The sequence below is a fragment of the Pantherophis guttatus genome, chromosome 9, assembly GCF_059756535.1.
Source record: "Pantherophis guttatus breed Tessera chromosome 9, ASM5975653v1, whole genome shotgun sequence".
Lineage (NCBI taxonomy): Eukaryota > Metazoa > Chordata > Lepidosauria > Squamata > Colubridae > Pantherophis > Pantherophis guttatus.
In genome coordinates this window covers 30287021-30308241 of record NC_142071.1, presented here as the reverse complement: position 1 = coordinate 30308241, position 21221 = coordinate 30287021, and the positions used below count along the sequence as shown (strand labels likewise).

The 21221-nt window shown below is 49.4% G+C and overlaps 1 protein-coding gene across 2 annotated transcripts; it reads left to right on the top strand.

The window, feature by feature from the left end:
* Positions 1 to 464: 464 nt before the first annotated feature.
* ALG9 (ALG9 alpha-1,2-mannosyltransferase) lies at positions 465 to 19881 on the top strand. Of its 2 annotated transcripts, none has more exons than XM_087875971.1 (15): positions 465 to 723; positions 2503 to 2641; positions 3793 to 3927; positions 5433 to 5503; positions 7065 to 7153; positions 7977 to 8112; positions 9238 to 9325; positions 10155 to 10260; positions 10489 to 10611; positions 11822 to 11976; positions 12085 to 12214; positions 13964 to 14111; positions 15791 to 15920; positions 17072 to 17202; positions 19623 to 19881. In XM_087875971.1, exons 1-15 carry the CDS (start codon positions 602 to 604, stop codon positions 19744 to 19746), a joined length of 1827 nt encoding a protein of 608 aa, XP_087732097.1. In that variant the 5' UTR covers positions 465 to 601; the 3' UTR covers positions 19747 to 19881. The 2 variants fall into 2 exon arrangements, with proteins under 2 accessions (XP_087732097.1, XP_034281165.2); XM_034425274.3 differs by having other exon boundaries at positions 517 to 723; positions 3781 to 3927.
* Positions 19882 to 21221: the final 1340 nt, after the last annotated feature.

Genomic DNA, 21221 nt, shown 5'->3' with positions numbered 1-21221 from the left:
AATGGAATGGAATAGAATAATGGAATGGAATAGAATAGCATAGCATAGCATAGCATAATGGAGTGGAATAAGAATAGAATAGAATAATGGAATAGAATAGAATGGAATGGAATAGAATAGAATAGAATTTTTTATTGGCCAAGTGTGATTGGACACACAAGGAATTTGTCTTTGGTGCACCTGCTCTCCTATGCACCAAGCATGAGCATATATGAGCCTAGCAAGCATCGCCTCTACAAAAAAAGCAATCACATCCTTCCGTCTTTTGCAATTGCACCCTATTGCCCACAATGGAGAAAACCAATCTCGGGGGGCGGGGTGGGGGAAGGCAATTTAGAGACGGAAGGACCTTCGGGGTGCAAATGAGAGAGAGGGGGGGGGAGCTCTTCCCACTAGGCCCTGCAGCTGCCCCGCCTATGGGACTCCCTGCCTTTTCTTGCTGCACCAAAGCGCCGCGCGAGCCCGCAAGAGCAAGGCGTGGGGGGGGAAGGATTTAAAAAAAGCAACTGCGCCTGCGCCGTGCCCACACTGAAGATGGCGTCGGGCGGCGTCGCGTCCCCGCACTGAGCGCCACGAGCCCGGCCGCCTGCCCACACTCGGCATGGCAGCCAAGGGGGCCCGGCAGCGGCCTCGATGGGGCGGCGGGGATTCGGCGGCGCCCGCCCGGCAGCGAGACGAGGGTCCTCCTCCGCCGCAGACGCCCGCCGAGGAGAACAAAGCCGAGTAGGGGCCGAGAGCGGGGAGGGAAGGCCTGGTTTCTGCCCCAGCGGGCTCTCCGGGGGTGGTTTGGACTACAACTCCCATCACCCCTCAGTGTCTTCAGCCTTCAACTACAAGGCTGGAGGTACTGAGGGATGCTGGGAGTTGTAGTTTACTGCCCCCCCACACCCGCCGCTGAGAACCCAGGCTTCCAAAGGGGAGGGGGGGTTTGTCTTTCTTGTGCTACTAATAGAACGAGGGTATTATGGGCTGGCTGGCTTGGGGGGGTGGTAAATGGGGAGGGGGGTGTCAGGGCGCTGATTAATCCCATTCTGCCTTTGGGATAATCGGTGCCCTGACACCTGGTAGCAGAGGATGGTTTCGATCCATCTACCTCTGCTACCAGAGTGGTAGAAAGGAAGACCCCCCCCCCCAATTTGGAAAAAGGGGGAGAAGGAATGAGCTTGCAATACTTCAGTAACTAACTGAGTTGGAAGGGACCTTGGAGGTCATGTAGTCCAACCCCCTTCTCGCGCAGGAGACCTGTACTAGGGATTCAGTGAACCTGAATCAAATCTAATCCATTCCATGGCCAGCCTTGGGGTGCCCATCCTAGTGGCATCCACAAGAGGAAAAGTAACTTTAAAAAATTCTCCCATCCACAAATCACAATTCTCCCCCCCCCCCCAAAAAAAAACCCAGCCCAAAGTTAAAATATTGACTAAATATTCTTTGTAATTGTAGGGAAAAGAAAATTGAAATAATATTGGGTTAGGACTTTTAAGATTTAAGTAATGGGTTTTAGGATAGATAGTGGCATTGTCGAATAAATAGAATTTAGGGTAATAATGCTGTAAAATATTAAGCTGTGTTATTTGAAAATTAAGATTGAGGTGAAACAGTAGAAAGGTAATTGTTTCGAGTAAATCATTATAAGTTAGGCATTCTTTTTTATTTTTATTGTTATAAGATGGTAATTAGTGGAGATTTGGATAAAGCTTTTGTTAAGAAGGAGTTAATAATTGTACGTATTTTTGACCGGATCAATGGCTCGTTCTGAAAAGATATATTTTATGTTTATGTTTTTTTAAGAAAAAAAAAATTCTCCCATTCACAAATCATAATTTTGCACAAAAATACCCCCAAAAACTTTTAATAAGTCCCTTTAACTAGGTTCTCCCCTACAGGGGAAGGGTTTGACAAGAGGAAAGGTAACTTAAAAATTTCTCCCATCCACAAATCATAATTTTGCACACACACACAAAAACTTTTAATAAATCCCTTTAACCAGGTTCTCCCCTACATGTGGGGGAGGGGTTTGGTCTTTATAGGACAGGCCAGTTTTAAACCTTAGAGGTGGCATTTGATTGATTTGAAACGGGGCTCTCCAAACTTGGCCACTTTTAAAGACGTGGACTTCAACTCCCACGATTCCCAGCCAGAAAACCCCAAGTTTTCAAAGAATACCTGATATACTGGCTGGGGAATTCTGGGAGTTGAAGTCCACAAGTCTTTTTAAAAGTGGCCAAGTTTGGGGAGCTCTGACTTAAAATAAGAGTAGCATTTAAGTGAAGAATAAGTGAGGTTCGGATCCAAGGGAGCATTTTCATCCTTTTTTTAGGCCTTAAATGCCCCAATTTGGCCCTCTGATGTCTTCATCAGCCTTTCCGGATGCTCCATTGGTATCCGAAAGCCAGAATAGCTGTCCAAGCAGCACCCTTTTTCCTCCTCTCTCTCATTTCTCTCCTTGCTCTCCATCTTCCTTTTACAGGGTTAATAACAGCCGCTTTGCTTTTCTCTTAGATCCTCAGGAACCAAAGCAGGTCACGTCTGGGCTCCGGAAGGATCGACGGCTTTCAAGTGTCTAATCTCAGCCAGGTTCTGCGCAGCTCTGCTAAGTAACATCTCGGACTGCGATGAAACCTTTAACTACTGGGAACCTGTGAGTAGCGTTCTTGCCTGTGATAATAATACACCTCTTATTAGCTTTCAGGAGAGTGAATGTTTCATCGGCCTCTTTAATCCCTTGCTGGATTTAAAGGTCTTGACTTGCTCTCAGCCGAACCCTTTGAAATCAGGTCACGGATCCTGTAGAGATTAGCTTCCTAGGCCAGGGATCTGCAACCTTAAACACTCAAAGAACCATTTGGACCAGTTTCCCACAGAAAAAAAAAAAACACCGGGAGCCACAAAACCCTTCCCGTGCCTGACTGTTTCTTGAGCTGCCACAAAACTAGCTTATGTAGTTGAATTAAATGTTATTTTTTTCTTCCGAAACTTTTCTTTTCTTGGATTTATCCATCGTTGGCCTACCGGGGGTTGAAAAGCTCAATAAATCGTGTGCCGGGTGGGTGTCACACATTAGTGGTTGTGATGCATATTTTGAGTGACAGGGAGCCGCAGCAGAGGGGGTGAAAGAGCCACATGTGGCTCCAGAGCTGCAGGTTGCTAACCCCTGTATTAGGCCTAGGGCAGAGGTCGGCAACCTTAAACACTCACAAAGGTACTAATTGGAAGCCCCCATTCAATTCTGGAGCTGACCGGAAGTCCGGTTCCCCCATCATACAGTCTCCTCCTAGCGCGGCAACCTTTTTCCTCTACCTGTCCTAATCGAAAGCCCTATCAATTGTGGAGCTATCCAGCAACAGGCAGCCGCAGCAGAGGGATGAAAGAGCCACATGCGGCTCCAGAGCCGCAGGTTGCTGACCCTGGCCTAGGGCAATCATCAGGGTACCAAAATGCCTCCCATATCCTCCTTGATGACTGACAGGTATCCCAAACAGGTACTTTTCAAAAAGGCAACCGGACTTTCTTGGGGTTTTCTTCTTCGTTTGGCTTCTTTGGTTCTTCTCGGATGAGAAGCGAAATGTTTTCCAACAACAAAAACCCCAAGAAAGTCCAGTTTCCTTTTTTTGGGGGGGGGAAACCCTCCCCCCCCCCAATCTTTGGGACAACCATGACCTGAATGATTGAGACTCTCCATAGACACTTTGTCAGGTCTGGGCTGAGTGCTTAGTATTCTTCCTTGTATGCCTTGTATGTTGTAGAAAGCAAAACGTTGGACATTTTTTTCGTTGTGAGTTTCTTTTGTAGATGCACTACCTCGTTTATGGCAAAGGATTCCAGACGTGGGAATATTCTCCGGTTTATGCCATTCGCTCCTATGCGTACCTGTGGCTCCATGCTCTGCCGGCCCTCTTCCATGCTAGAGTTCTCCAAACAAACAAGGTAACACGAATCAGAGTCACATGACCTGTTGTTGTTAGTTGCGAAGTCGTGTCCGACCCATCACAACCTTATGGACCACGTTCCTCCAGGCCTTCCTGTCCTCTACCATCCTCTGGAGTCCATTTAAGCTCACGCCGACTGCTTCGGTGACTCCATCCAGCCACCTCGTTCCCTGCCGTCCCCTTCTTTTGCCCTCCATCGTTCCCAGCATTGGGCTCTTCTCCAGGGAGTCCTTCCTTCTCATTAGGTGGCCAAAGAATTTGAGTTTCCTCTTCAGGATCTGGCTTTCTAAAGAGCAGTCAGGGTTGATCTCCTCTAAGACTGACCGGTTGGATCGCCTTGCAGTCCAAGGGACTCGCAGAAGTCTTCTCCAGCACCAGAGTTCAAAGGCCTCAATTCTTTGGCCTTCTCAGCCTTCCTTATGGTCCAACTTTCACAGCCATACATTGCAACTGGGAAAACCATCGCCTTGATTATACACACTTTTGTTAGCAGGGTGATGTCTCTGCTTTTTAGTACTCAGTCGAGGTTTGCGACCATTTGCTATCTAGATTTTGACCATTTGCGACATCCCCACATGACCTGGGGATGTCGCAAATGGTCGTAAATGCGGGCCAGTTGCCCAAAATGCAGATCATAAATCCCTTTTCAATGTCCATCGTAACTTTGAACGCTTGCTAAGTGACCAGTCGTAAGTCAAGGACTATCTGTATGCATTAATTTTTCTTCCTTAAGCCCGCTCTGTCTTAAGTCCCTTGTCTCTGCGATTGATTCCTTCTTCTTTTGTGTTCCTGGCCAGTAGGGAGAGCTCTTGCCCCTTTTTAAACATTGTGTGTTGTCGAGCTGGGCTCTCTGCTTCTTTTCGTCTTTGGGGGGAAGTTGCGGTTTTATTGGCAATTCCCCCATGCCCGGGCTGTGGGGGAAAGGCTCCTAATGGGAGGGAGGCAGCTCCAAGGCCTCCGATTCTGCTCTTCTGCACCTATTCAACCCAGGTCTAAATCGAAACACGATTTAATCAACCTAACGGACATACCGAATGGCAAACTGGATCGAGTTTGGGGGGGGGAGGAGAAAAAACTGGTAGCTTTATCATTTATTTTATTGTATTTTATTGGTTCGATTTATATGCCGCCCTTCTCTGGAGCCTCAGGGCGGCTTACAATGCTTTTAAGCAATAGCCTTCATACTTTTGTATATACCTGCTTAGTAGGGCTTTCGGCCCCCCTAAGCGGTGTTCTTTTTTATACAAAGTCAGCTTATTGCCCCCACAATCCGGGTCCTCATTTTACCTACCTCGGAAGGATGGAAGGCTGAGTCAACCTTGAGCCTGGTGAGATTTGAACTCGCAGTAATTGCAGGCAGCTGGCAGCTAAGTGCTACTTTAACAACACTTTAGTCCACTGCTCCACCAAGGCTCCTGCGTTTGTGCAAATCATCCTGCATTTTGTGTGAACGCAGCCACTGTCTGTTTCTAGAAATTTTGTAACAGGAGCTGTTCTTCCTAGGTCCTCATCTTCTACTTCCTGCGCTGCCTTTTGGCCTTCCTGAGTTGCGTTTGCGAGCTTTATTTTTACAAGTGAGTATCGTCGAGGGCCTCCTCAGTTATATTTGTGCAACTGTCGACGAAGATCTGTGGCAGGGGCATTTCTCCATCTGCAATGTAATGTTTGTCGTTGAATGACCCCGTAATCCTTTGCGGGGTGGTGTCGGGGCACCTGAATGGAGCTAGCTGAGTGTTTACTGGCCGGATCCCTTTCCTGTCGCCAGTGCGGAGTTTTGTTCTGCAGATATATTCTCATTGTGCCCAGAGAGAGAAATATTTGCCTCTACCTAGGATCGAACTCACAGCCTCCTGATTGTGAGGCGAGAACGCCACCTCTAAGCCACTCAACCACTCTCCATCTGCTATGTAATGGTTACAGCAAATCACAGCAGCAAAAAATGTTGGCTCCTAGTATTCTCCGATCTTGGTGAGCTTCCTGCAGACGTTTCATTACCAGAGTAGGTCACACCAGACGTGTGTTGTGCATTGGCAAGCAACTCTATATAAACAGCCAGCTAACTTCACTCCCCCATTCACTGATGATGTGACCTGGCCTGGTAATGAGATGTCTGCCGGGAAAAATCCCAAGTTTCAAGTTTCATACCTGCCCATTCAACTTTAGCTACATATACTTTTGGTTGTGGTGACAAAACTCTTGGGCGTGTTTCAGGATATTCATATCAGCCACACCCAAGGTGTATTTGATTTAAATCAAGTTGATTTAAATTACAATTTAAATCATGATTTAAATCACTAGTAAAAAGGCTTGATTTAAATCAACTCGATTTAAATCATAATTTTTTAAAGAGCAACTGTCATCTCTGCTACTCCTTTGACCCACTGTTAACTCACCGATAGTCCCAGTGCTGCAGAATATACAGCCTCATGCTACATAACTAAGCTCCATTTCATGCTGAATAAACTAAATTATTTATGTATCTTAAATAGAAAACTATCTTACGATAGATTTTTACCCCAAAAGTTTTTTATTAAAATAAATTCGACAAAAATCAAAAAAATCCGATTTAAATAAAAAAAAATCCGATTTAAATTAAAAAAAAATCTGATTTTTTTGATTTTTTTACAAAAAATCATTGATTTTTATCCACCCTGGCCACACCGAAAGGCCTGAATCATTAAAAATCCTGAAAACTGCTTTCAGTTTCTGGATTGTTTTATCCAGGTTATTGAGCCAAAAAAAACCCCCAACGCTACCGTTATTTTAAAAGCATTACAATATTAGATGAATTGGGCACAATCGTAACTGCTATCCCATAATATTACTGTATGTCTCTGCTGCTTTGAGGGTGATGAAGGGCTGATGCCCCGAGGAAATCTGAGGCTGAACTGCTAGGTCAGCCACGGTTAGTAGAGTAGGAGAGGCGCGCAAATTAGTTTGGCGACGGGGTGGGGCGAGCGAGCCGGAGATATCGAGGACCGGATAGCGTCGGGGCAGGTGGGCGGGGCCAACCAGTGCTCGGAACTACCGGTTCGTGCAAACCGATCCGAACCGGCAGCAGCCCACTGTAGGTGAGCCGTCCTTAAATGCTTAGCACCACCAGAACAGGCTCCGTTTCTCTCCTCTGTTTCTCAGGGCAGTGTGCAAGAAGTTTGGCCTTCACGTGAGCAGGCTTATGCTGGCTTTCTTGATACTTAGCAGCGGGATGTTCTGCTCAGCCTCAGGTGAGTTAAGAAAGGTGTCGGGCGGGGACCAATTTTGCGTTTCGACTAAGTACATCCGGTTTTCAACTTACGAGCAACTAACCGGGGCTGGAAAAATCCTTCGTTAAGCAGCGCAGTCCTTAAGCAAGGTGTTGTGGTCCACCAGCAGCCTGTGGAACTGGCAGTGGAGTCAGACAGTGAGGAGGCTGGGGAGGAACCTGGGCCAGTCCTGGAGGCTGGGGAAGGTCCGGAGGAGGCCTCTGCGTCGGAGGCAGAGATGGGGCCAGGGCCATCGGGGAGCGATGCACGGACTCCGGAGGTGGACAGCCGAGAGGCAAAGGAACAGGAAGAGCCTGTTCCATCTCTGCCTCTGACACAGAGCCCTCGTCCAGGCCTTCCCCAGACTCCAGGACCGGCCCAGGTTCCTCCCCAGCCTCCTCACTGTCCGACTCCGCTGCCAGCTCCGCAGGCTGCTGGTGGACCACAACACGGATAAGCAGAAGGCAGAGGAGAGGAGAGCAGTGGAAATCTATGGGCCGGTCCTTGGGACTGCTAGCAAAACCCCAGCCTACCTCTGGGGATAAACGGCGGGGGGCGGAGACGAATAGGTGTGGCAGACAGATATTCCTTCTCCCTGCCTGTCCGCCACTGATATTCTATACTTCCAAATCCTGTCTCGGAATGATCAGAATTCTTCTTGGAATCTGCAGCGCCTTCTGGGTGTGTCTGCTGTGAGAGCGCAGCGGCTGGCGCTCCTAAGAAAGGGAACGTTTCGTGTTCGGGAGCCGGGTAAGAACACTTTCCGGTTGCCAAACTCTCTTCTGCCTCCTCTTCTTTTTTGCAGCCTTCCTTCCCAGCAGCTTCTGCATGTACTGTACCATCGTAGCCATGACAGGCTGGTACACGGACCGAACATCTTTGGCAGTCCTGGGTGTGGCCGCCGGAGCCATTGTGGGTTGGCCATTCAGCGCAGCACTGGGGTAAGTGGGGGGGGGGGTCAGAAGGAGGGATGCCGGATTTGTTTCAGGATGGCAGGCGGTGAACAGAAGCGTCCAGAGGCTTGTTTCTCAGCCTTGGCGACTTTTAAGATGGGTGGACTTCAGCTGTGCTGGCTGGGGAATTCTGGGAATTGAAAGTCCGGCCATCTGAAAGTGGCCAAGGTTGAAAAACTCAGCTCCGGAGGGTCGCTCGGGAACTGGGATTGGAGGATGCTTCCCAAACACCGTCTTTCTAAGTAGGTAATGTCGGCGGTGCTAGAAGAGACTAGGATGTGTAGAGTGGAGGAGGAGAAAAAGAAAGAGAGGAGGAAGGGAGTCGTGGGCTCCTTGGTGCTCTCTGAGCCTGGGTGTTTTCTTGCAGACATGACCCAACTAGGTAACTATCAGTGCTAGAAGGGAGGGGGCTTTGTGGAAAGGAGGAGGAGGAGGAAGAAGTTGAAGGATTGTAGTGTTCTCTGAGCTTGACTGTTTTCTTGCAGACATTTCACGACCCAACTAGGTAGTAACATCATCAATGCTAGAAGGGTTTGCTCTATTGATGTACTGGTGGCTGGCTCTGTCCATGTTGGTGGGAGTCACCTTGGTGCTTCTTTGGATTAGGCTGTTGATTACTATTTGTCTGAGTTGGTAACTCCTTGATTTATTTATTTATTAATTCAGTTTGTATGCTGCCCCTCTCCGAAGACTCAGGGCAGCTCACAATGCATTTAAAATCATTATAAAAAACATTTAAAAATTAAAAACATTAAAACTGATTCACACCATTCATTGCCAGATCTCGCCAGATCGCAAGAGCGAGATCAACGGCCCCAGGCCTGCCGGAAAAACCAGGTCTTCACCGCTTTCCGGAAGGCCAATAGGGTAGGGACGGTCCGGACCTCAGGAGGTAACTGGTTCCAGAGAGCTGGGTCAGCCACAGAGAAGGCCCTCCCCCGCGGGCCCGCCAGCCGGCATTGTTTAGCTGACGGGACCCAGAGGAGACCAACTCTGTGGGATCTTACCAGTCATTGGGAGTTATGTGGTAGAATCGGGGTATTGGGTATGACGTTGAGCTGAAATAGTTTGCCGCACCTTCACTAATACCTCCCTCGGTCTTCCATTGGGCAGCCTCCCAATTGCCTTCGACTTGCTGGTCCTGAAAAGACGGTGGAAGAGTTTCCTGCAGTGGTCTTTGGTGTCTCTACTGGTGTTTCTGGTGAGTCTTCCAAGGTCAGCATGGGTGAAAAGGGAGCACCTCTCAACCCTTGCTTTTGGTGGGCTTCTACATCACCCTTTGCCCTTAAAAACAAAGACTCCTTCATTCACTACGCTACCATTTTTCTCCGAAAATAAGACCCTGTCTTATATTTTTTTGAACCCCCAAATAAGCGCTTGGCCTTATTTTCGGGGAGGTCTTATTATTTTAGGGCGCGTGGAGCAAGATGGGGCTCCTCTTGCTGTCTTACCTGATTTCCAGCTCTGCATTTAAATATTTTGGGGGAGGGCTTATTTTCAGGGGGGGAGGCTTATTTTAGCGCATGCGCTCAAAAGCCCAATTGGGCTTATTATCAGGGGAGGTCTTATTTTCGGGGAAATGGGGTAAGTAGCCGTGGGCTTCACATAATTTAACAACCAATTCACCTAGTGCAGAACTGAAAAAGTGAGCGCACGCAGGCGTACTCGTCTTCCGCCCTTGCGCGCAGCTTCAAACACACGGCAATTTCATACGTGTGGCTTCCAGCACACCTTCTCAGGTGGCCGCGGGGAGTAGAGCGAGCGAGGCACGGAAATCAGCTGGGCTGCGTGGACGGGGGCAAGCGAACCAGAGAGTGAGATATCTATAAGATGGGATAGCAACCGGGGCTGGTGGGCAGGCCGGCCCAGCCAGTGTTTGGAACTACCGGTACGTGCGAACCGGTCCAAACCGGAAGCAGCTCGTCTGCGTTCTGTCCTGCATTTTCCAAACCGGGGAATCCCGAGCGCTGGCCGGCCTTGGTCCAAAGTGCAGGACAAAGCTTTGAATGGTGGCTTGTTTCTCAATGAAGGTGCCCATGGTGGCCATCGATAGCTACCACTATGGGAAGCTGGTGGTAGCTCCTCTGAACATCGTCTTGTATAACATCTTCACCCCACACGGGCCAGACCTTTACGGTGAGTCTACCTGCGGGCAGGAGGAAACGTTTTGGGGGCAGCGGTGGGGAGATTGCATGGTCTTCCTTCCCCTTCCCCGGGTTTTATTCCCCCATAGAAATAAAACTTTGCTTGTCGGAAGTCAGCTGTGGTTACAAAAGGCAATCATGTCACACGCACAAGCTCCTGGCTGGGATAGAGCCTCCAAAGAGCTCCTGACCTCTTTCTCCTTCCTTTCCTTCCTTGCAGGCACGGAGCCCTGGTCCTTCTACTTCATCAACGGCTTCCTGAACTTCAACGTGGCCTTCGTCCTGGCCTTGCTGGCTTTGCCCTTGACCTGCCTGATGGAGAGCCTCCTGCAGAAGTTTCGTGGTGAGCCCCGTAGACCTCGACACCTGGGTTGTGGGGGAAGAGTCCCTGGGGAGACACCCTCTCAGCATCTGTCCCTGCCTCCAAGAGGAAGCATCTGGATGGCCTGCTCTGACCAAGCCTTCCAAGCACAGAAGACCTCCTTCTGGTTCAGGAAAGAGCCTGTCCCTCCATCCAAAAAGCCTCCTCCTCCTCCATTTATTTATTATTATTATTGCCGTATTTTTCGGACTATAAGACGCACCTACCTTTTTTGGTGAGGAAAAGAAGAAAAAGAAATCTGTCTCTGCCTCCCAGCAATTTTGCCTCATTACAGCGAACAGCCTGCATTACTTTCATTTTCGTTTTCAGCATAGCTTGATTAGCACAAGAAAAAAAAAAAATCTGCTCCCAGCAATTTACTTCCTTGCAGCAAGCAGCAGAGCCCTGCGCAAAACAGCTGAGAGCAAAACAGCTGAGAGTCTGGAGGCCAATCGAATCAGCTTGTGCTAATTAGGCTGTGCTAAAGCTGAAATGAACGAGGTAAACTACTGGGAGGTAGAGGCCAAAGGGTGGGGGCCAGTGGGTGGGTGGGGCTACATTCGGTGTATAAGACGCACCTAAATTTTCACCCCTTTTAGGGCGGAAAAAGGTGCGTCTTATACTCCAAAAAATACGGTATTTATTTTATTCAATTTTTATAAGGCAACTCCGGCCCGCTTACAGTTTATACAAAGACAAATAGAAAAATACTGTATTTTTCAGAGTATAAGACACACCTTAGTTTTTGGGGAGGAAAATAGGGGGGAAAAAATTCTGCCTACCAGGTATTCATCTGGCTAGTCTAGTCAGCTCCAGCACATTAGTTTGCTGGTTTTGAGCTTGTGCTGTTTTTTATCCCTGGTTGGGGATAAAAAATAGCTTCTAAAGCACAGCTGATCGTTGGAGAGAGAAGCAATGAGAAAAGCAGGCAAAGCACGGAAGATCGCTTCACTTGCTAGCGCCTCGTTAGGGCTGAAAAAAAGCTTTAAAAAAGCTACATTTGGAGTATAAGACGCACCCAAATTTTCAGCCTCTTTTAGGGAGGGGGGGAAGTGTGTCTTATACTCCGAAAAATATGGTAATCAAAGTATTAAACTACACAAATTGACATTTTACAACTCTACACACACAAAAAACTAGTTTTCTCGTTCCTTCTGCCACTGATCCTCTTCCGGTCTGTCTCTTCTTCCAGTCCAAAATCTGGGCCGCCCATACTGGCTGACGCTTTCTCCCATGTACGTCTGGATCCTGATTTTCTTCAGCCAGCCCCACAAAGAGGAGAGGTTCCTGTACCCCATCTACCCCCTGATTTGTCTCTGCGGAGCGGTGGGGCTCTCGGCTCTCCAGGTGCGTTTGGGGGGCGGGTCTCCTACTATGGCAATTTGAAGACTTACAGACTTCAACTCCCAGAATTCCCCAGCGCTCATATTTTTCTCTCTCCTTGTCCCCCTCCAGAAATGTTATCACTTCATCTTCCAACGATACCGTCTGGAGCATTACACCGTCTCTTCCAACTGGCTGGCGTTGGGCACCGTCCTGGTCTTCGGCCTGCTCTCCTTCTCCCGCTCGGTGGCTTTATTCAGAGGTGGGTTTAGGCAAAGTAAGGAGGGATCCTGGAGTCTACGACCATTCGCCACGGCCAGCTTGCCACGGGACAAGAGTTACACTAATATCAAAGAATTAGTGGAATAGACTCATTAAAGAAAGGTTGCAAAAGGAGGGGCAGAATGAAATGGGAAAGGCAAAAATTAAAATAATTTTTATTTATTGCAAATCATTAAATAGAATAGTTAGAATTGTTCTGCGGGGAGTTTTCCCACAGCGAGTTGGCCATGGTGAGTTGGTCATGTTGAGTTGGTCATGTTGAGTTGGTCATGTTGAGTTGGTCATGTTGAGTTGACCACGGTGAGTTGGTCATGTTGAGTTGGTCATGTTGAGTTGGTCATGTTGAGTTGACTGTTGAGTTGGCCATGGTGAGTTGGCCATGGTGAGTTGGCCATATTGAGTTGGCCATGGTGAGTTGACCATGTTGAGTTGGTCATGTTGAGTTGGTCATGTTGAGTTCACTATGTTGAGTTGGTCATGTTGAGTTGCTATGTTGAGTTGGCCATGGTGAGTTGGCCATATTGAGTTGGCCATGGTGAGTTGGTCATGTTGAGTTGGCTATGGTGAGTTGGTCAAGTTGAGTTGACTGGTAAGTTGATCATGTTGAGTTGACTGGTGAGTTGGCCATAGTAAGTTGACTGGTGAGTTGGTCATGTTGAGTTGGCTATGTTGAGTTGGCCATGGTGAGTTGGCCATGGTGAGTTGGTCATGTTGAGTTGGCTATGGTGAGTTGGTCAAGTTGAGTTGACTGGTGAGTTGATCATGTTGAGTTGACTGGTGAGTTGGCCATGGTGAGTTGGCCATGGTAAGTTGACTGGTGAGTTGGTCATGTTGAGTTAGCTATGTTGAGTTGGCCATGGTGAGTTGGCCATGGTGAGTTGGCTATAGTGAGTTGGTCAAGTTGAGTTGACTGGTGAGTTGATCATGTTGAGTTGACTGGTGAGTTGATCATGGTGAGTTGGCCACGGTGAGTTGGCCACGGTGAGTTGGTCACAGCAAGTTGGCCGTGGCAAGTTGTCCCATTCCTGGGTTCGCATTCTTCCTTGACCACACAGAACAATTAACTAGTAGATCCTCTGCATGGATCGGTTCCTCTTCCCCAACCCCCACCCTTACCACCCCCTGCAGCGATCCGCCAGGTTACAATCAGGCTTCTCAAAGGATTTAGGCCCTGATTCATCATTCAGCAATGATGATTGAGTAGGATTTTATCTAACGTGGCTTTGATTCCCTATAGGTTTTGGGGGTGCAAGGAGGGAGGCCTATCCTGACTCTCCAGAGTTCTAACCTACGTTGAGTGCATAATTTGGAGGAGGGGGGTGTCTTATCATAGATAAGCAGAGTGTTTTTCACCCTTGGTCACCTGAAGTTGGTGGACTTCAACTCCCAGAATTCCCCCAAGCAACAAGCTTGAGCAATGGCTTCAGCCTTCTGGCTGGGGGATCCTGGGAGTTGAAGTCCACCCATCTTAAAGGGTGGGGGGAAAAAACTGAGCCAAGACAAGCAGCCCGGTCTTCCCCAAATATTGTGGCGGTATCTCCCTGAACTCCTCAACCAACCTGGGACTTTTGGGGAGTTCTGGGATTTTTTTCTGTCTGAACACATCTGGTTGGAGAAGCGTTTGAGGGGGACATTAGCTAATTTTCAAAGGATTACCATTTTTTTCAGTAGCCGTGGTCGACTTTTCTCCTCTTTTTTTTCCCTCCCACTTGCTGCTTTTGCTGCCCAGGTTACCACGGGCCTCTGGACCTTTACCCAGAGTTCCACAGGATTGCCACGGATCCCACAATCCACACCGTGCCCGAAGGCAGGCCAGTCCACATCTGTGTTGGGAAGGAGTGGTACCGGTTTCCCAGCAGCTTCGTCCTCCCGGAGAAGTAAGTTCCTGGTCCAAATTGAAGTTTGCTGACTGCCTGGGGGCGCAGGAGGTATCGCTCATGCCAGCAGTAAGAGGACCCTGCCTGGGCCACGAAGCCTGGGGAGGTAGGAAGCCATAGAATCACAGAGCTGGAAGGGACCTTGGAGGTCTTCTAGTCCAGCCCCTGCTCAAGCAGGAGACCCTAGACCATTTCAAACAAATGTCTCTTCTGAAAAACCTCCAGTGTTGGAGAAGGGAGGGAGGGAGGAAGGGAGAGAGGAAGGAAGGAAAGGAAGAGTGGAGGGAAGGGAAGGGAAGGGAAGGGAGAAAGGAAGGAAGGAAGGAAGGAAGGAAAGAAAGAAAGAAAGAAAGAAAGAAAGAAAGAAGAAAGGAAGGAAGGAAAGAAAGAAAGAAAGAAAGAAAGAAAGAAAGAAGAAAGAAGAAAGAAAGAAAGAAAGAAAGAAAGAAAGAAAGAGGAAGGAAGGAAGAAGGAGGAAGGGAGGAAGAAAAAGGAAGGAAGAGGAAGGAAGGAAGGAAGGAAAGGAAGATGGGAGGGGAGAAAGGAAGGAAGGAAAGAAAGGAAGGAAGGAAAGGAAAGGAAGAGGGGAGGGGAGGGGAGGTAGAAAGGAAGGAAGGAAAGAAAGAAAGAAAGAGGAAGGATGGATGGATGGAAGGAAGGAAGGAAGGAAGGAAGGAAGGGTAACAGCATAAGGGAATCACAAAGCTGGAAGGGATCTTGGAGGTCTTCTAGTCCAGCCCCTGCTCAAACAGGAGACCCTAGACCATTTCAGACAAATATCTCTTCTTAAAAACCTCCAGTGTTGGAGAAGGGAGGGAAGGAGTCAACCGGTCCGCCTGCACATTGGACACCCTGGATATGTGCTCCGCTGTCAAGGAGCCAAGGTGTCTCTCTGCCCAAAGTCCCAGCCTCCTCGCCTCCAGCATCAGGGACTTGGATCTGGTGCCCCCCCTGCTGATTTATGTGCGCCTTTGTAGTGACATTGTCCATGAGCACTAAAACGTGCTTGCCCGAGAGAGATCCCTGAAACCAACGGAGAGCCAGATAACACTGCTCTCAACTCCAGCCAATGGATGTTCCGTCATTGTTCGCGGGTGCTCCACTTTGCCCTGAGCAAACCCGCTGTGAAGTTTCCGAAAGATGCCCTAATTAATTCATGAGCCATGAGCCGAACTTCAAAAGAAATACAGTCATTTATTAGGAGCACCATTTCGGCAATATTCGGATGCAATTAGAACTAATCCCACGTAGATTTACGTTCCCCTATGACCCTGTCTCTCCCCTCCTTCCTGGCCATGTCATAAATCACATTCTCCAATTAACCACTTTGGCTGGCTGTGAAATCCAACACCCTCCTTCTGATTGCGGTCAGGAAGAATGTATGGAATGCAGCTTCAGTTAGGGAAATCAATCAGCTCTATCAGTTCTCCCTCCCTCCTGCTCATGGCAACTTGAAAGCTTTGCAAGTTGACACCCACGACTGGAAGTGTGCCCCCCAACGGAGAGACTTCTCAGAGCCTCATAGCCCGTTTGAACCCATGGCAAGGGGGCCCCCTCCACCACAAGCCAGCCAGCCCTTCCCCAGCCCACCCCTCTGCCTCCCTCCATCTTGTGCTTACTCACTTAAAAGCCCAGGAATGCCCTTTATAAAAACCTATATTCCTTCTTTCTTCCCGCAGCTGGCAGCTTCAGTTCATTGCCTCCGAATTCCGGGGCCAGTTGCCCAAACCCTTTGCCAAGGGCCCGGGGGCCACCCGCCTCGTTCCCACGGACATGAACGATCAAAACCAAGAAGAACCTTCCAGATACGTAAGTGGGGGAGGGTGAGGGTCTTCTTTTCATCTAGGCCCATCTCTCGCGGTACGTCGTCATCCCCCCCTCTGCAAAAGTGGGGCCAAGTCTTGCCAGTTTGATTGGTGGCCTCTGTCCCCCTTCGGTAGGTTTAGGTCCCTGCAGTGAATTTGGATCGCTGAAGGTGTTTTTTCTGCCTGCTGTGAGACTCGGTTCCTCTCGTGCCATTTATTTTCTCTTAACTTTGTTGCCTTCACGAATCTCTCAAATCAACACTTTTTGTAAATTGGGGAAGTTGTTGCTCAGAGTTGGTAGGGGGCTATGACAGCTTTGGCCACCTAATGAGGAGGAAGGACTCCCTGGAGAAGAGCCTCATGCTGGGAAAGATTGAGGGCAAAAGAAGAAGGGGAGGGCAGAGAAGGAGGTGGCTGGATGGAGTCACTGAAGCAGTCGGCAGGAGTTTAAATGGACTCCAGAGGATGGTGGAGGTGCTAGAAATATGATGTTTGTCAAGTTTCGTGGTCGTCTCGAATAAAATGCATTTCAAACAGAATCTTTGCAGAAAAAAACTCCTTTTTATTGAGCACGACATCCTAACATGACTCCATACGAAGCCAACACTGACGTCCAGCCCCAAAACCCTCCCTTTCCGTTCCCCACTCCCCTGCACTCATTGGCCATCTTCCAAGTCATTCTACCCCTAATCTACTCCAACTCAAAGGAATTCCCACCTCCCATCTCATCTCCTCGGAAACATTATCTCCAGGGAAAATAAGTAGGTGAAAAGTCAGCCGTCCCTTTCCAGACGCCTTCGCTTCTCCTTCTTATGTCAGCACTAGAGTAAATGCAGGTTGAAGTGCTGACAATGTTTCTACCCCAAGATAATTGGAATTTCTTGGGGTCTTTTTTTTTTTGTCTGTTTGAAAATGTTTCCCCTTCTCATCCAAGAAGCTTCTTCAGATTAATTCATTCCTGGGGGGATGTTTTTAGCACTGATGATGTTACCTAGTTGGGTCAGGAAACGTCTGCAAGAAAAACAGCCTTGCAGGAAGGAGTTCCCGTGCCATGGCCGGGATCAGCTGCCTTGCTTGCTGCTGCCCAGGCAGCTTTGCTCAGAGAACCCACCCAGCAGCCTGAGGGACCCTCTCCTCTCTCTTTTCCTCCCGCAGTTCGACATCTCCAAATGCCACTACCTGGTGGATCTCGACAGCCCCGACGAAGCTCCCCGGGAGCCCAGATACGCGGCTAACAAGGAGGAATGGATCACGATCGCTTACAAGCCTTTCCTGGATAGTGTGAGGTGAGAGTCCAGGGCAGGCTGGCCGTGGGGGGGAACCCTCTGGCTCCTTGTGGGTGGAAAACGCCTCGGAGGCCAGCTTGGGCGATTGGATGGCGTCGTGTCAGACCAGCTGCCCTCTTCGAGCCAAGAAGGGTTGGTCATCCCAGCAAGAGATCAGGCTGTGGGTCATCGGCAGTTCAGTCTCCCAGCCACCCACCCCTGCCAAATGAGTTTCTAGGGGGCTGGCATTCAGCCAGATCGGGGTGGACTAGAAGGCCTCCCAAGCCCCTTCGAACCCTGTGAATCTATGAACTTGCATCCGTCTTCGGTCCTCTTTTTCCCCTTGCTAGGGGGAGATAGAGGGACGCGGTGGCTCAGGGGCCAAGACGCTGAGTTTGTCGATCGAAAGGTTGGCAGTTCAGCGGTTCGAGTCCCAAGTGCTGTGTAACGGGGTGAGCTCCCGTGACTTGTCCCAGCTTCTGCCAACCTAGCAGTTCGAAAGCACATAAAAAACGCAAGTAGAAAAACAGGGACCACCTTTGGTGGGAAGGGAACAGCGTTCTGTGCGCCTTTGGCGTTGAGTCATGTTGGCCACATGACCATGGAGACGTCTTCGGATAGCGCTGGCTCTTCGGCTTTGAAATGGAGATGAGCACCGCCCCCTAGAGTCGGGAACGACTAGCACAGATGTGCGAGGGGAATGGTTACCTTTTAGGGGGAGATAGAGGAAGTGCCAGCCATCTGTGAAGGGGGTCCTGGAAAAGATGAGGAGGTCTAAGAGGAGGGGGAGGGTGGCTCGGAGGTGGCAGCCCCTTCCTCTCCTCTCCCACCCTGAGTGGGGGTGGCGGCGGCAGCCTTTCCCGAAGCGTCTGGTTCCCCCCACGCATTGTAGAGCGAGACGAGACGCAAAAGGGATGGAGAACAGCTTCTCTCTTTAGCAAAGAAAAACTAATTGCTGGATGAGATGAGGGGGTGGAGAAGGCAGGGTGAGAATTCCCCCAGGGAGAGAAAGCAGCGGGAGGACGGTTTGGGAGGAAGACAGGAAGAGCCAGGTCAAATCTCTCTTCCCCACCCCCACCCCCCACCCCACCTCCCAAAATCCGTAGCTAGGTGGTTTGGCTCTTTGCCTCCCCCGTCCTTGCTTCTCAGAGGCTGATAGCATTTATCAGCTGGTGCTTTGCAGCCCCATTGAAAGGAAGGAAGGAAAAAGAGAGGGGAGGGAGGAAAGGAAGAGAAAGGAATGAGGAAGGAAAGGGAAAGGGGAAAGGAAAGGAGGATGGGAGAGGCAAGGAAAGGAAAGAGAGGAAGGAGGGAAAGGAAAGGAAGAGAAGGAGAGATGAGAGAAGGAAGGAAGAATGAGATGAAGGAAAGGGAGGAAAGGAAAGGGAGGAAGGAAGGAGGGAGGAAAAGGAAGAGAAAGAGGTGAGAGAAGGAAGGAAGGAAGAATGAGATGAAGGAAGGGGAGGAGAGGAAAGAGGAAAGGAAAGGAGAAAGGAAAGGAAAAGGAGGAAGGAAGGAGGGAAAGGAAGAGAAGGAGAGATGAGAGAAGGAAGGAAGAATGAGATGAAGGAAGGGGAGGAAAGGAAAGGAAAGGAAAGGAAAGGAAAGGAAAGGAAAGGAAAGGAAAGGGAAAGAGAGAAATACGTACGGAGGGAGGGGAGGTATGTGGGGGAGTGTGTGCAGAAAGGGTGAATGCTCCCCCCACCTCCTCAGGGGAGGACCCTTTGTCCTTCTTGCAAAGGCTGCTCAGCTCCTTCTGGGAAAGACCGGATCTCTCCACCCGCCGGATTCCCGCTGGCTGAACCAGGAGCTTCTGGGACAGCCGAGTCTCCGGCTGACGTCACCAAGAGCCGCAGAGGCAGCTCTCCCTTGGCTCCGATAAATGGGGCTTTAATTGAATTAGAGAACACGCGCAGCCATCGACTAATTACGGTGCCCGGCTAGCAGCTTTGTCTGGGCTCCCCTGACTCCTGCATTGGCAGCAGGAAGGCCTGGGGTTCCTGGTTGGGGTCCAGCTCCTCCCCCCTGCTGGGTGGGCGTGGCAATAGTGGGTGTGGCCTAGTCAGCACCACAGGGGGGGAGTGTTTTTGCCCTCTCCAGGCTCCGGAGGCTTTTCTCGAGCATCCGGGAGGGCAAAAACAGCCTCCCCCAGACTCCAGAGGCCGGAAACGGGCCCGAAGGCCTTCCCAAACTTCTGGTAGGCCCGTTTTTCGCCCTTCCCAAGCCTCTGCACTTACCTGCATCCAAAACAAGCCCTGTGGCGAAAGGGTGGGAGGGTCCAGCCAGGAGTGGGATTTGGGGGTTTTCTGAATTGCACAGAATCTTAGCTAGAGCCTCTCCCGAACCCCTTCGGACCCCCAGCAGCCCACTCCTCCCTTAAGGGACCCCCCCATCCAAGATTGCTTAGGCGTCGACCTGAAAACCTTCTCGTCTTCTTCTAGATCTTCAAAGTTTTTCCGGGCTTTCTACATTCCTTTCCTCTCCGACCAACACACGAAATATATGAACTACACCATCTTGAAACCTCGGCGGGCGAAACTCGGCCGGAAGAAATCGGGAGCCTAAAAGGGCCGGAGAAAGATTCCCAGCTTCCTCTTTGAATTTTTGTGATCCTCTTCCCCAGTTTTGCAAGTTCTAGTCTAAGAGAGCTTGGAAGGAGATTAAAAAAAAGAAAAAAGAAAAAAGAAAGAAAGAATAAAAGACTTGCTGTGTTTGTGACGGTTTTCTCATTTTTCGACCGGCCGTTCGGCAAGACGCGGAAGAGATCAAGACGGTTCCTTTTCAAGAGAAAAAAACTCCCGGGATAAATATTTACAATATTGTTCTTATTTGTGGCTAAAGGAAGCCAAAAGAGCACACTGGATTCCTGGCTGCAGAGCAGGGCTGGGCTGGACAGGGCTGCGGTGGGGCTGGGGCCATTTCCAAACATCCCACAATCCCCCCCCCAACCTCCCAACCCCACCCGTCTATCTATTTGCCCCGGAGCATCTGATGTTTTGAGAGGCCTCGCCAGGTCACCCCCTTTAAATGTCTGCAAAAAAAAGACCGAGCCTGAGCCGAAATAATTTGCACTTTCGAAAATTCAAGCGAAACCCGACTCGTGGGAGGGGAATTCGTTTTTTTTTCAAAAGCACCGCCGTCTTTTTTTGACCGCTCTTTTCTCCCCAAAACACCTTTTTTTTAGGATTTTTCCTTCGGAGACTCTTCGCCGGGTTCTGGATTCGTCAAGAAAACATCTGGCTGGATTGTGTTTCTGGATTGTGTTTCTGGATCTGGGGAGAGGGGGGGGCATCCAATGTTGATTGTGTGTCCCGTCCCCGACACTGTTGGCTGTGAAATACCATTTCTTTCCATCCCACCCGATCCGGGAGTCTGTAAAACTTCAATGTTGAATTAAAAAAAAAAAAAATTGGCCTTTGGGTCCCGTGTGTTGCCTTCCCTCCCCTCCACCCAGAAGGAGGAAAGCAAGACAGGGGTGCCCTTGTTTTCCCTGTTGCCCCCCACCCCCCGTTTAATAGCTCTATCCTTATGGAGTTTTATGTAGACCCTACAGAAGGAAAAAGAAGTTGGCATTGTGCAAGAATAGCATAGCATAGAATAGAATATATAGAAAATGAATAGGATAGGATAGGATAGAATCTAATTAATCTAATTAATATAGAAAATGAGTAGCATAGAATAGAATAGAAAATGAATAGCATAGCATAGAATTAGAATAGAACAGAATATAGAAAATGAATAGCATAGAACGTAGAATAGCATAGCATATAGCATGTGCAGAAGCATCTCACTGAGGACTAGGAGCATAGGCTTTCCAAGCAGAGGGAAGAACTGTTGGAGTGTAAGGCCAGGTACCGGCGCCTGGAGGCTCAGTGGGCTGAGATGGTCAGCCAGTTCCAGGCCATGATGCAGTCCCACTGGAACGAGGATCTTCGGCTCTTTGCCACCAGTGGCTCTTCCCTCCAGCCTTCGCCCAAAGCCCCACGCCAGGAGGCCGAAGCAGACCCCAAGTCGGAATTTCTGCCCCTCTCCGACCCACA